The sequence below is a fragment of the Phascolarctos cinereus genome, unplaced genomic scaffold (assembly GCF_003287225.1).
Source record: "Phascolarctos cinereus isolate Bilbo 61053 unplaced genomic scaffold, phaCin_HiC Scaffold_5;HRSCAF=322, whole genome shotgun sequence".
NCBI classification, from domain to species: Eukaryota; Metazoa; Chordata; class Mammalia; order Diprotodontia; family Phascolarctidae; genus Phascolarctos; species Phascolarctos cinereus.
The window spans coordinates 414896701-414909273 of record NW_027555958.1 but is presented as its reverse complement, the minus strand read 5'-3'; the positions used below and the strand labels follow the sequence as shown (position 1 = coordinate 414909273).

Genomic DNA, 12573 nt, shown 5'->3' with positions numbered 1-12573 from the left:
AGATTTTTTTCAATTCAGTTCAACAAATGTTTTATGTTGTTAAGTCCAACTTTGTTTTCTTGGCAAAGACACTAGAGTTGTCCACCATTTCTTTCTCCAGCTCATTTTACAGAGGAGGAAACTGAGGCAAACATGGTTAAGTAACTTGCACAGTGTCACCCAGCTAGTTAAGTATCTGAGGTAGGATTTGAACTCGAGAAGCTGAGTGTTCCTGACTCCAGGCCTGGTTGTCTGTGCCACCTACCTGCCCAAATGTTTATTATTGCCTAGTTTTGTGGAAGACAATGTGCTTAAGGAGCTAGAACATGTTAAATGTGGACAGTCCCTGCTCACATTCTAGTGGGGATGATGAGATATATGTATGTGCAAATAACCATAATGCAGGTTAGACTGTGATTAAGTGCATGCAAGAGCTGCAAACTAACTGAAGAGTCAAGGAGGGAAGGATGACTTAGCTTCAGGAGGGAAGAATTGAGATCAAGTAAGGCCTAAGGCCGCATTGGAAGAAAGAGTAGCAAAGTCTGGCCTTGAAGGAAGAAAAGGAATTCTATGGGAGGGTCACTTTGGGAATTTAAAAGGAAGAGGCTAGGCTGGATTGCCTTCAGTAAACAGCAAAGGTCTTTTAGTAACCCTAAATCTCTCCCAGAAATAAGCCACATTTTTAAAAAATCCAGTATTCTACTGAGCATAGTTGCATGTTCCAAACAATGGAACCTTCCAGATCTGAAAACTTTTAAAAATAATTATCACACAGAGGGCCCTGCAGAGGTTTCTGGGGAGAGGGAACAGGCCGCACTGTAAAACAAAGAACTTTGAAGAGTGGGAAGAAAGGCTGCCTTTGGATGCATGGGATTGTATGAAGAAGTTGGGCTTGTCCCATGGAGGTGCTGCACAGGCAGTCCACATACTGTGAAGTCAGGGAGAAGCATCTGGAGTGCAGCCCCTATGGTGGATTTATCAGAGGATATGGGACAGGAAAGGATGGCTGGCTCTCTGCCAGGTCAGAGGGAACAGATGCATCCAGGCTGTGCTTCTGACTTTCCTAACTTTGCCATGGTGACTCAGCTGCCTTCTCATGTTAGGGACCTCCCTCATCACTGGGGCCTTGTCCTGGTAGAAACTGAATGCCATGCTAGGCCCTGTCTCCCACTGGTGAGTCCCTTCCAGGGGCCTCCATTTTGGGAGAGGGCCTAGACTGGCCATGTTGAATTCTCTTGTGTCTCCAGGATTTCACCACCATGCCCTTGGGTACTTCTCCCGTCCCGCCCCCCACCCCTTCTCCACACTCCTCCATTTTTATGTGTTATCTTCCTCCTTTCTTTTGGTTTTTATTTGTATCCCAAGCGCTTGGAACACTGTAAGTTGCCTGCCTGCCTATTGGGCCCTCCAAGGCAGTGCTCAGAGTATTGTTCCCTATAGTCGGTTTCTTCATTGATCAATACTTACGACTTGCCTGTTGGTCTTTCCCATTTCCCTCGTGGTTTTCAGTGTTAGATCTTTGAAATATTCCCTCTTTACAAGCATCATAGAACCACAGAAACCCAAATAATAAACAATTATATCTAAACAATTGTGTTTTTAATTGGCTTTACTCAAGAAAATAAAAAAGATGTTGTATTTAAAAATGCTAAAAACTAAATATGCTAACAATTTATCTCCTTAAAATTGCATTTAGAAGCCAAGGCAATGTTAAAGAAAAGTCCATTTTTCTACTTCTACTAAATTAGGAAAAAAACAAAAATAAACCAAGGAGCTAATGCTATGAGGGAGACATATTGACAGCAGTGAGTCCAGGAAGTAATGTCACAGCCCCTGCTCATTACCAAACAATATTAATAATTAATTTTTCTGAACTGACCATCACATTCTATCATATCTATTATCTTTATTTGGTAGCTAGACTTTATTTGGTAAGACTCAAGTTTGGGGACTTGGCCGGATTGCTGGAATTCATGACTTTGTAGAATTCTATTTACAGCTCAAATTTGGCATTGGGTCTTTAAAGCACAGCTCCTAAAACAGTTCATATGGCCTCCTTCCTCATCAAACACATGCAGCAGTGATTGATTGCAGGCAAATTCTAAGAAAACGTCTCGAGAAACCTTTGGTCTACTAAATGTCCATGTCCGTGGTCTTTAAGCAGAGGCAGAAGGTACCAAGCAGCAGATTAAAAAGCGTTCCTTGTATAAGAGGTTGACTCCATCTGCACAAAAGCTAAGCGGAGAATGGTAGGCTGTGAGTTTGCATCCAGGGAATGTAGTGAGTAGAGCAAAGGACATAGAGGCGGGAAGACCAGACTCAGACCTTTACTAGCAGTGTGTTGTGGTCAAGTGAACTCTCAGTTTTCTCATCCGCAAGATGGGGATAACAGTAACATCTACCTCAGAGGATTTGTTGTAAGGATCAAATGGGATAATATATGTGAAGTACTTTGCCAATTTTAATGTGATATATAAATGCTAACTACTAATATTTGGAACTTTCCAAAAATCATTACAAAGGAAAAATTGGGAAGTAATTAAAATAAAGTAAGGGCCATTTACAAGACGTGGTGGCACTTGTGTTTCAGCTATGCTATCTGGCACCATAAATCCATATTAATTGGGTTGATACAGTCTTTACCTCTAAATTTCAGAGAACAATGCAAGGAGAGAAATGTTAACTGAACAACATTCCCATCTTTGCCACTGATTTCTGTGTGAGTATATGTTGGTTTTTTTTAACAACAGGGGAATTTGAATTCTTAAGAATAACAAAAGTTGCCAAGGAGAAAGATAGAGGGATACTCCAAATGTAACCTTTCTGCACAGACCTCTGCTTTTAGAATTTAAATATTTCTAAAATTTATGCCAAGGATGAAGTAAAATTGTATTTCTTTTTAAATATTCCATAATTCACATTTTAAAATAATTTCAATTTGTCTCTCCTCTCAATATCTCCAAATATTTCATATTTGATTTTGTAGTAATTAGCATAACGAACTGAAAAGAAACAAGTCAAACTATTTGAACTCACCTTGACTCATTAAAATTTTGGTATAGCTCTCTGAGGAAAGAAAGAATAGCAGCATTAACTAGACTTGTCTAAATGTGTAAGCTAAATTGAACTAAAAATTTCTTAGTACAATGTTACAAAGTAGTAGGTCAGAGTGGGCATTTTTAGGCATGGTCTACATCCCTTTGGGACAGAAGCATAACTAGGATGGGATAGCCTAGACATTGTTCCAAGGTGCTGAAATTTAGAGGGAGCTGATGACATTTATAATAATGTACTTTAGCAGCATAGAACCAAATGAACTAAATACCTAGTTAGCGAGAAGAGTTGAAATAGGCAACTACTAGGTGATATGTGTTTCCTCCCTACTCCACCACCAACTGTTGTAATCCAAATGAACTCCAGCCATTTACTACCTGGCTCTATCTACAAGACAAAAGTCCAAAGATGGCTAATTCCTCTCTCGCTCCCCAGATTACCGCCCCCTGGAGATGAATTTGTCTTTAAAAGTTGATCTGGGGAGCAGCTAGATGGTGCAGTGGATAGAGCACAGGCCCTGAAGTTAGGAAGGACCTGAGTTCAAATATGGCCTCAGACCAAACACTTAACACTTACTAGCTGTGTGACCCTGGGCAAGTCACTTAACCCCAACTGCCTAAAAAAAAAAAACCCAAAAAGTTGATCTGATGGTGCTTTTTCATTCCCCTGTTTGGGTTTTGTGAAATTCGCCCCAGGCATGAAACATTCTAGTTAACAGCTCTGCTCTGGAACACTCTAATGTCCATCTGTGTGTCTAGAAGCACACACCAAACCCCTCTTGAGAGAGACAGGGTGGCCAGGGGGAGGGCCAGAAAAGAGACAGTGCTTGAGTGTCTCGATAACTGTCATTCAAGATCACAGAAGATGCTAAATGTGTATGAAAGTAGCCTTTGAGAGGAGATTGAGGAGGAAATATTCATCCTAATTTGGCACCAAATACAAGGCTTCAAACCACTGTTTGGAATAATCACAACAGTTCCCAGGCTTTCTTTTCCCTGGAAGGTAGGCTGAACAAAGATTACGATCCTCATTTTACAGATGAATTAAATTGAGAATCGGAGCCATGAACTCTTTATGAGACAGCTTCAGTGTTGTGGATACAGCCTTGGATTTGGAGTCAGAAAAACCTCAGTTCAGATCTGCCTCAGACACTTCCTGTGTAACCCTAGGGAAGTCATTCAATCTCTCTCAGCCTTAGATTCATTTGTAAAAATGGAGATAATGATAGCACCTTCCTCATAGGGTTGCTGTAACACAGGTAAGGGTCAAATGTGATAACATGTAAAGTGTTCTATAAACTCGAAAGAGCTATATAAAGCACATACAGCTTATATTATAATAATAGTAATTATTATTATTATTACACCTAGTAAGGGATAGAAGCAGGACACAAGGCTAGCTTTCTGATTCCAAATCCAGATCTTTGATCACTACACCAATATGCCTCTAACTAGATTGTTCTAATATATAGATATAGAAATATCTATGTGTGCATATAGGCATGTTATATATTAATATATACTAGAATATATATATATTCTAGAGAATATAGTATATATCACTATACCAAGCTACCTCTAAATGAATTATATATAAAGATATGTAAGTATTTTGCATATATACATGTCTATACATTATATATATAACTAGAAAATATATGTGTGTATATATGTATGTGTGCGTATATATGTGTTACATATATATACATATATACATATATATGTGTGTGTGTGTGTATGTAGTTAACTGCCTCTAACAGGATTATTCTATGGGCAGCTAGGTGATCCAGTGGGTAGAGCACAGGCCCTGAAGTCAGGAAGAACTGAGTTCAAATCTGGTCTCAGACCAAACACTTGACACTTACTAGCTGTGTGACCCTAGTCAAGTCACTTAACCCCAATGGCCTAAACATTTTTTTAAATGGATTATTCTAATATATAAATATAGATATATTTGTGTATATATTAGAATACAGATGGTACTACAGAATATATAGAATAGATATACTACTACACCAAGCTGCCTTTAAATGGAATTTCCATAGATAGATAGATGGTAGATAGACAGAAAGATATAGCTATAGATATACACACATACATAGACATACTTGTATATGTATTATTATATGTATATATCCATATATTAGGATATTCCATTTAGAGATAACTTGGTGTAGTGTATGTGTGTGTGCATGTATACATTCATGCACACACATATATGCATGTGTCACGAGTAAAAATTTTCAAGAGAGAGTTTCGGGGTAAATGATAATCAATTTTATCAACCCCTGCTAGCAAGTAAGTCAACAAAAAGGGCTCATTTGGCCTTTCAATGACTGAAGAGACCTAACCTATGAAACCTTCAATACTTATAAAGCCTTTGGAAAAGAGAGTGCACATGAGGATGGAAATCAACTCTGATTGGTTAACAAGTAATGAGAAGAATGAATATCATAATAAGAAACGGGCTTATTCTACTCAAAGGCTGGGGAATGGGGACTGGGATCACTCAGTTTTGGTCAACGGGAATTATCTGTGGCCATATCACCCATCTGACAAAAGGGAGAATTCACATTTTCCCAGACCCTAAGTAAAACACAACAGGGCTAGAATCCATCAATTCACCTAATTTTACCGTTTGAACAGATCTGAGTTCTCGCTCTGAGTATCAGCCCTACACTTCAAAGGCTGTCTGTGTAACCTACAGGGGTTGATTTCTGAATGAGGAAGTAGAAAAGGGGAAAAACCGTGGTCCAAATTCAATAATTAGTTATTAAAAACAAGAGAGAAATAATCATTTCTCTCAATCCCCCATTTGATCCTATTGAGAGATGCAGTCTCCTCAATGAATCACGAACTGAGATTATGAACGCTTCATCGAGTGTTCTTAACTTTGTGGTTCATGATGGGAAACAATGTGAGGGAAAATGGGGGAGGGATTGATCAGTGAATTGGCAAAATCAAAGGGGGCAGTCGCCTTTAGTAGGCAGACCTTACAGATAAAAGGTACAAGGGGAAAAAGTAAACAATCAAAGAATTAAAATTGCCCACTTCATAGAAATCACATACAGCCATGAAGTTGTCTGGATACCATCTGCTACAGCACTCTGGTCTGGTTGTGGTCCTGTTCTCACAGCAGGTTGTCTGGCTTCTCCAGTTCAGATTAAGTGTAGAGATCCTGTTCTCGTCTGTAAATCTCCTACAAAATTGGTCTTAACACAAGTTTAAATTTACTTTGCCAATAAGCAGGTCAAATAATGAAAATTAGCTCAAACTTTATGTCTCTATGATTAGAAACTCAAATTTGGGACCTTTTAGACCAGGGAATTTACATTTTTAGGTTAGCCAATTGTCATGTTGATACATATAAGAAACTCAGATACAAACTGAAAATTAGAATGTAGTTTTTATACTTGGCATTGTTCATCCACACCCCACACCCACTAATTAGGAGACATTCCGCTAATGAATAAATAACAGAACACTTTTTATAAGAAGATGGACTCAAACACAAAAATGAAATCATTTAAAAGTGGGCAGATAAATTTCAATTGTATAAAAGGTTCCAGGATGGGATATATAAATCCACTGGGTAATCAATTCCAAAGCAATGCATAGCAAGCAAATTACTCATAATAAATACATTTTCAACTTCTCCCCACATTCAAATGAATAACCCCTAGTAAAAGTGGATGTCTTTTTAAGGCATCTACAAGATAGACCACAAGCCATCCCTCTTTTAATAACTAATTGTGTTGATATTCTTTTCATTAACACCCATGTATGTATATACTACACTTACATGTATTAGAACATTTCATTTAAAGTTAGTTTGCGTATGTGTATCTATAATATGTGTGTTTCTTCAGTCTTATTTATACCAGGAACACACTATATTGTTGCCCAATATGGCTCTACCTACGTGTTCATCAGAAACCAACAAACGCGAGCTCCATCCACAATGAGGTTTCAGATCATTCCTATTTTCACATGATCATCACAGTACTGCGTTCCAAAGGGATCAAGCATGTGACGTTTAGTACGGTCATCCATCCATTCATTTAACAAATGTTTTTTAAAGCTCCTACTTCTGTACAAGGTAATATGGGGACTCAAAGAGGTAGGAGATATAACCTCACCCTTCAGCAACTTAGAGTTTAGTAGAGGTTAAGACATCAATAGAAATAATTACAATCTATGGCTAAGTTAAAATTAAATACATAAAGAAAAAGTAAATAAAATATATATTTATATAAACATCTAAAAATGAAAATAAATAAATGGAAAATAAATAAATAAATGAATGAATGAATGAATGAATGAATGAATAAATAAATAAATGAATGAATGAATGAATAAATAAATACATAGATCAAAGCTATATCTTGTTCTGGTTCCCCTGACCACCTGTCCCCAGTTCCAGTCAGCAAAATAAGCAGGTTTATAGTTAGACAGGACAAAAGGGCAATAGCAGGAAATAAGATTGCAAAAAAGAACCATCCCAAAGATCAAAAGAGCATTGATTTACAAATTGTATCATATAGTAGCCAAAATTCGCATCCTGGTAATATATGCTGAGTCAGCAGAAGCCATTCACGCGTTTCTGTCAGGTCCTTGGGTCCTATGATATATAAATCTCAGATAAGTTCCAGACATCCACAGTAAGACCAGCAGAACACCAAAGGGCGCTGGTAATTTTGAGATGTAGTGGACATGTTTGACTTTAAAGTCTTACTGCCTCTTCTTTCTCTCTATCTCTCTCTTCTCTCCTCTCGGTGAACTCATCAGTTCCCATGGGTCTAAATATCATCTCCTTGCAAATGACTTCTGGATCAATATGCATACCCCGGGTCTCTCTCCTGAGTTCCAACTTTGCATCACAAAATAACTATTGAATATTTCAGACTGAATGTCCCATGGCCTCTCAAATATGTTCAAAATCAAACTCATTATCTTCCCCGCAAAACCCAGCCCTGTTGCTAATTTCCCTATTTCGATCAAGATACCACCAGCATTCCAATTGCTCAGGTTTGCAGTCTTGGTGTTATACTTCCAGCTCTTAGCCTCATACCTGGCACATAGGAGAAGGTCAATAAATGTGTATGGAATTATTGAATTGAATCCTTGACTTCTCACTCCCACTCCCTCCACATACCCAATCTGCTACCAAGTTTTCTTTCTAGCTCCACAAGATCTCTTGTGTCCATCAGCCCTCCCCCACTCAAAGAGGCACCACCATGGTTCAGGCCTTCATCATCTCTTGCCTAGAACACTGCAATACCTTCCCAATTAGTTTCTGATTCCAATCTGTCCTCCACACAACTGCCAAAGTGATCTTCCGAAAGCTCAGACCTGACCTACTCAATAAACTCTAGCGGTCCCTTATTGCTTTTGGGTTCAATTATAAACTCTTTATTTGACATTTAAAGGTCTTCACAAACTTTTTCTAACCAACCTTTTCAGCTATATTATACATGAGCTAGAATTCATAAATGGTCCTTCTTACTATTCCTTAAACTATTCCTTTCTGCCTTCCAAGATTGAAAGAAACTCCCCCTTCACCTCTGCCTTTAGAATTCCTACTTTCCTTCAAGACTCAGTTCAAACCCATCTTGTGCGTGAAATTTTTCTCAATTGCCACATATCCTAGTATCTCCAAATTACCTTTTATCTATTTGAAATCTATACATTGTCTCCCCCCAATAGAATGTGAGCTCCTTGAGGACAAGGACTTGAGGGCACATTTGTTTTTGCATCCCCAGACCCTAGAATGACAATAAAATTCACCAAATGAATTTTTATTGATTGAGTAGGGCTAGCCATTGAAAGGCTGAATTAATCCAAGTTCAGGCTGGGGCAGCAGAAAGAGATCAGTGGGAGCTTACTGATATTCTGAAAGGAATGTAGTTGAAACACTACATTGCTTTCTTCAGGGGAAGTTGAATTGATTGCTAGATGCTACCAAAGAACAACTAGGCTCCAGAAGTCAAAAGGCTTTAAGAGGAGTGAGTACATCAAATTAGGAGAAAGAAAAGGGGTTTTATGTCACCTAAGCAAGACCAATCCAAGCTCAGAAGTACACCCTGCGTAGGGCAGTGTAAAGGGTTCAGGATGTTGGAACAGGGATAGTGAGAGGTAAGTGATGTATCTGAAGTTGTAACCATATTTGGAAGGTCTTAAACTGGCATCCCTTTTTTGTCCTTAAAGAACGTTTATTTGTCTAGTTTCTGATATCAGCGTTACTCTCTCCCTCATAGCTCCCTCACCATGGAATCCCAGAGGCCCCCATTTTCACCTTTATCCTGCTGACAATAACCTCTGTTCCACTCTTCCCCTGGCTCAAAAGATCTACGCAATTAAAACTATAAGGTCCCCTTACTTGTTTCTATTATGTGTCTGCCAAAGTCACTGTCCTCGAACTCAGAATTGACTGTGTCTACCAACACAGATGAGGAACAAAGACTGAATTATTTAAAACTATTAGAGGAAGTAAAGAACTATGAAATCACTCAAGCCTCACAGTGGATCTAAAATGAGTAGCAAGCAAGAATGTATCTCCAAAACAGGTGCAAACATGCCAAATAGGACTACTGTATTTTTAGCACAAGGTATTTGGTGCTATTCCTCCAGCTAGGAGGATGGTAATCACCTGGGGCGAAAAGGCAAAGAGCCTTTTTCATCCTAAGGACAGCTTCTTAATCATTATCCTCAAGCCAAATTCGACAAATACAAAATACAAAAATTCTCTTAATTTCTCTCCTTAGAATTAAAAGCAAATTATAAATGTATTAAAGTGTCTATCTCCTTACGGCATTTCTCAGTATCAAAGCACTCCTTTTCTAAACTCTCATTTTTCAAAGAAGCATCTTCTTTTCGCACAATCAGCAATTTGTTTATATCAGATGTACCTTGAATCTGAAAGATGAGTCAAAATTAATCACAACAGTAGTCAACCATCTCTATATTATATTTTTTTGATTACAAGTTTTATTCCAAAAAGTCTGAGGCCATTTTTATTTAGTTGACTTGATTTTGTTCCATTTACTTTTTAATCAGGTTGGCAAAAGATTAATCAATTTTGTTAGTCATTTTGATGGAATTATGGGACCTGGACCCCTAAAAGGAAAAGACCATGTCTTTTGGACCTGGACAGCTGAGGCATTCAGCCCGTCCCAGTCTACTTTAGATACTCAGTAATCCTTTTTACTGCCCTTTCACTGTGGCTCTTTGACCACTTAACACCTTTCATTATCTGCACCTGGCCCATCCCAGGCTACTTGCCACTTCTTAATCCCATCCAGATCTTCTCACAGTCTTTTTGTATGTATCAGTCCCATCTTCATCAAATTCACAGATTTACTAGGAATCTTGCCTTCCTAACTGGTGTTATAATAAAACCTTGCTACTGACTGAAAGAAGGCTTGAGTGGTCAAATTCTTTAGAGGCAGCCCCCCCCCCCCGACTCCTGCATTTTGGGGTTTCTAGCACCCCAAACTGCAACAATTTCTAAGAAACCATTTTTAGTTTTATCAGTTCTATAGTCTTTTTGAATTAGGAATGATTTGTTTTCTGATTTTAAAAATTTCATCATTTGCAATTATTTGTTGGTTTTCTAATTTTTAATTTAGAATTCAGTGCATTTATCTTCTTTTTTTCTATTTTGCTGAAGTATGTTCTTAGGAATATAATTTTTCATCAACGGACTGCTTTAGTTACATCTCAGAAATTTTGTATGTTGTCTTATCAATATCATTCTCTTTTACATAGTTATTATTCCTATAATTTGTTCTTTTCCCCACTCATTTTTCAGGATGTCACCATTAAGTCTCCACTTAGCGTAGTGGATAAAGCACTGGGCTTGGAATCAGAAAGACTCATCTTCATGAGTTCAAATCCAACCTCAGACACTTACTAGCTATGTGACTCTGGGCAAAAGTCACTTCACCCTGTTTGCCTCAGTTGCTCATCTGTAAAATGAGCTGGAGAAGGAAATGACAAACCAGTCTAGTATCTCTGCCAAACAAAGAGTCAGACATAGATTCAACAACGAGGACAGAGTGCCAAATTCCTCCCAATGTCTTCCTTTATAGAAGACAGAAACTAGACTCAGGCTTACTCCACTTTGCATCTACTGTCCTGCCTGGTTCAATTCCACAATAAAATGCCCTTCCCAGGATAAACTTACCACTTGAAAAAAAATTTTTTTTAAGCTCATCCCTTTTAAACTCCTCACCATGCTGCTAATTCATGCCTTGATTGACGCCACCTTCCTCAACCTCCTCTCTCCTCTGATTGGAGGGCAGATATCCAAACTCCTCCCAGTGTCTTCCTTTATAAAGGTCAGAAACTGGATTTAGCTCACTCCCCTCTGCATCTGCTGCCCTACCTGGTTTTAACTTTACAGAACAAGATGTCTCCACACCAAATATCCCTCATGTCCTGTCCTTACCACCTTTTGTGTATTGTCTTCCCTCTTTTGTAGCAGATGCAAAGTGGAGTGAGCTGAGTCCAGTTTCTGACCCCTTTAAAGGAAGACACAGGGAGGAGTTTGGCTTTCTGCCCTTCAATCAGAGGAGAGAGGAGGCTGAGGAGGAAGGTGGAGTCAGTCAAGGCATGAATTAGTAACAGGGTGGGAAGTTTAAAAGTGATTATTGAAGTCAAGGGCTATGTGCCTCCAGTGCTTAACACAGTGTCTACCACATCTCATAAACACTTAATAAATGTTTATTGGATTGGTTTAGAACATCCTGGGATTACCAGGCCTACTCAGAACTGTTTGTAATAAAAGGAATGAAAGAATCTCAAAACAAAACAAACAAACAAACAAACAGCTTCCTGGCATTAAAGAAAGGTTTTGAGTTGTACAAGGTTTTCTCACTAAGAAATTCCCTATGCTGATGAAATCCAATTCCTATCCCTGACAAAGGATAAATAAGAAAAGGGCTATAGGGTCTATGCTTTTGAAGTGAAGATATATTATTTTGTAATACTGTAGGTAGAATACAAAAGTTATTTTGTGTAGTACCCTGATATGATTTGTGGGAGACCAGCAAAGAATAAAGTACAAATTTAGAATGCCAGGAATTATCCTTCTTACCTGAAAACATGACGGAGGTATTAAGCTGGGAGCAAAATATGGTTGCTCAGTAACAACATTAATCACACTTCCAAATACAATGAGAACATATTGCATAGTCTCATCATATATAGACAGCTCACTATAGCTTGATAAATTTTCCATGTAAATATTATTTTCTTCTAAATACTTCTGATACGTTAATTCCTAAAAATAAATGATAGAAATAAGTGATTTGCCTTCTGGCTTCCCTCATACCTGGATCATTCTCCCTGCTCATCTTTACCTCCTGGCTCCCTCACTCCAAGTCTTAGCTGAAGATTCACCTTCTGCAAGAAGCCTTTGCCTATCATCCCTAATACTAGTGCTCTACTCTGAAATTATCCCCAGTTTAACATGTATGTATCCTGCTGGTAGACAGCTGTTTGCATGGTATCCCCCATTAGACTGTGACTTCCTCGAGAA

At 38.4% G+C, this 12573-nt stretch overlaps 1 protein-coding gene across 1 annotated transcript in view; it reads right to left on the bottom strand.

Moving 5' to 3' along the window:
• Positions 1 to 5663: 5663 nt before the first annotated feature.
• Positions 5664 to 12573, bottom strand: part of SLC9C2 (solute carrier family 9 member C2 (putative)) — a 113205-nt gene continuing 106295 nt past the window's right edge. Inside the window, exons 24-26 of the mRNA XM_078155789.1 lie at positions 12130 to 12315; positions 9842 to 9947; positions 5664 to 5749 (exon numbers count right to left, since the gene is read on the bottom strand). Of these exons, the coding sequence (XP_078011915.1) occupies positions 5664 to 5749; positions 9842 to 9947; positions 12130 to 12315 (378 nt within the window). The remainder of the gene's footprint in view (positions 5750 to 9841; positions 9948 to 12129; positions 12316 to 12573) is intronic.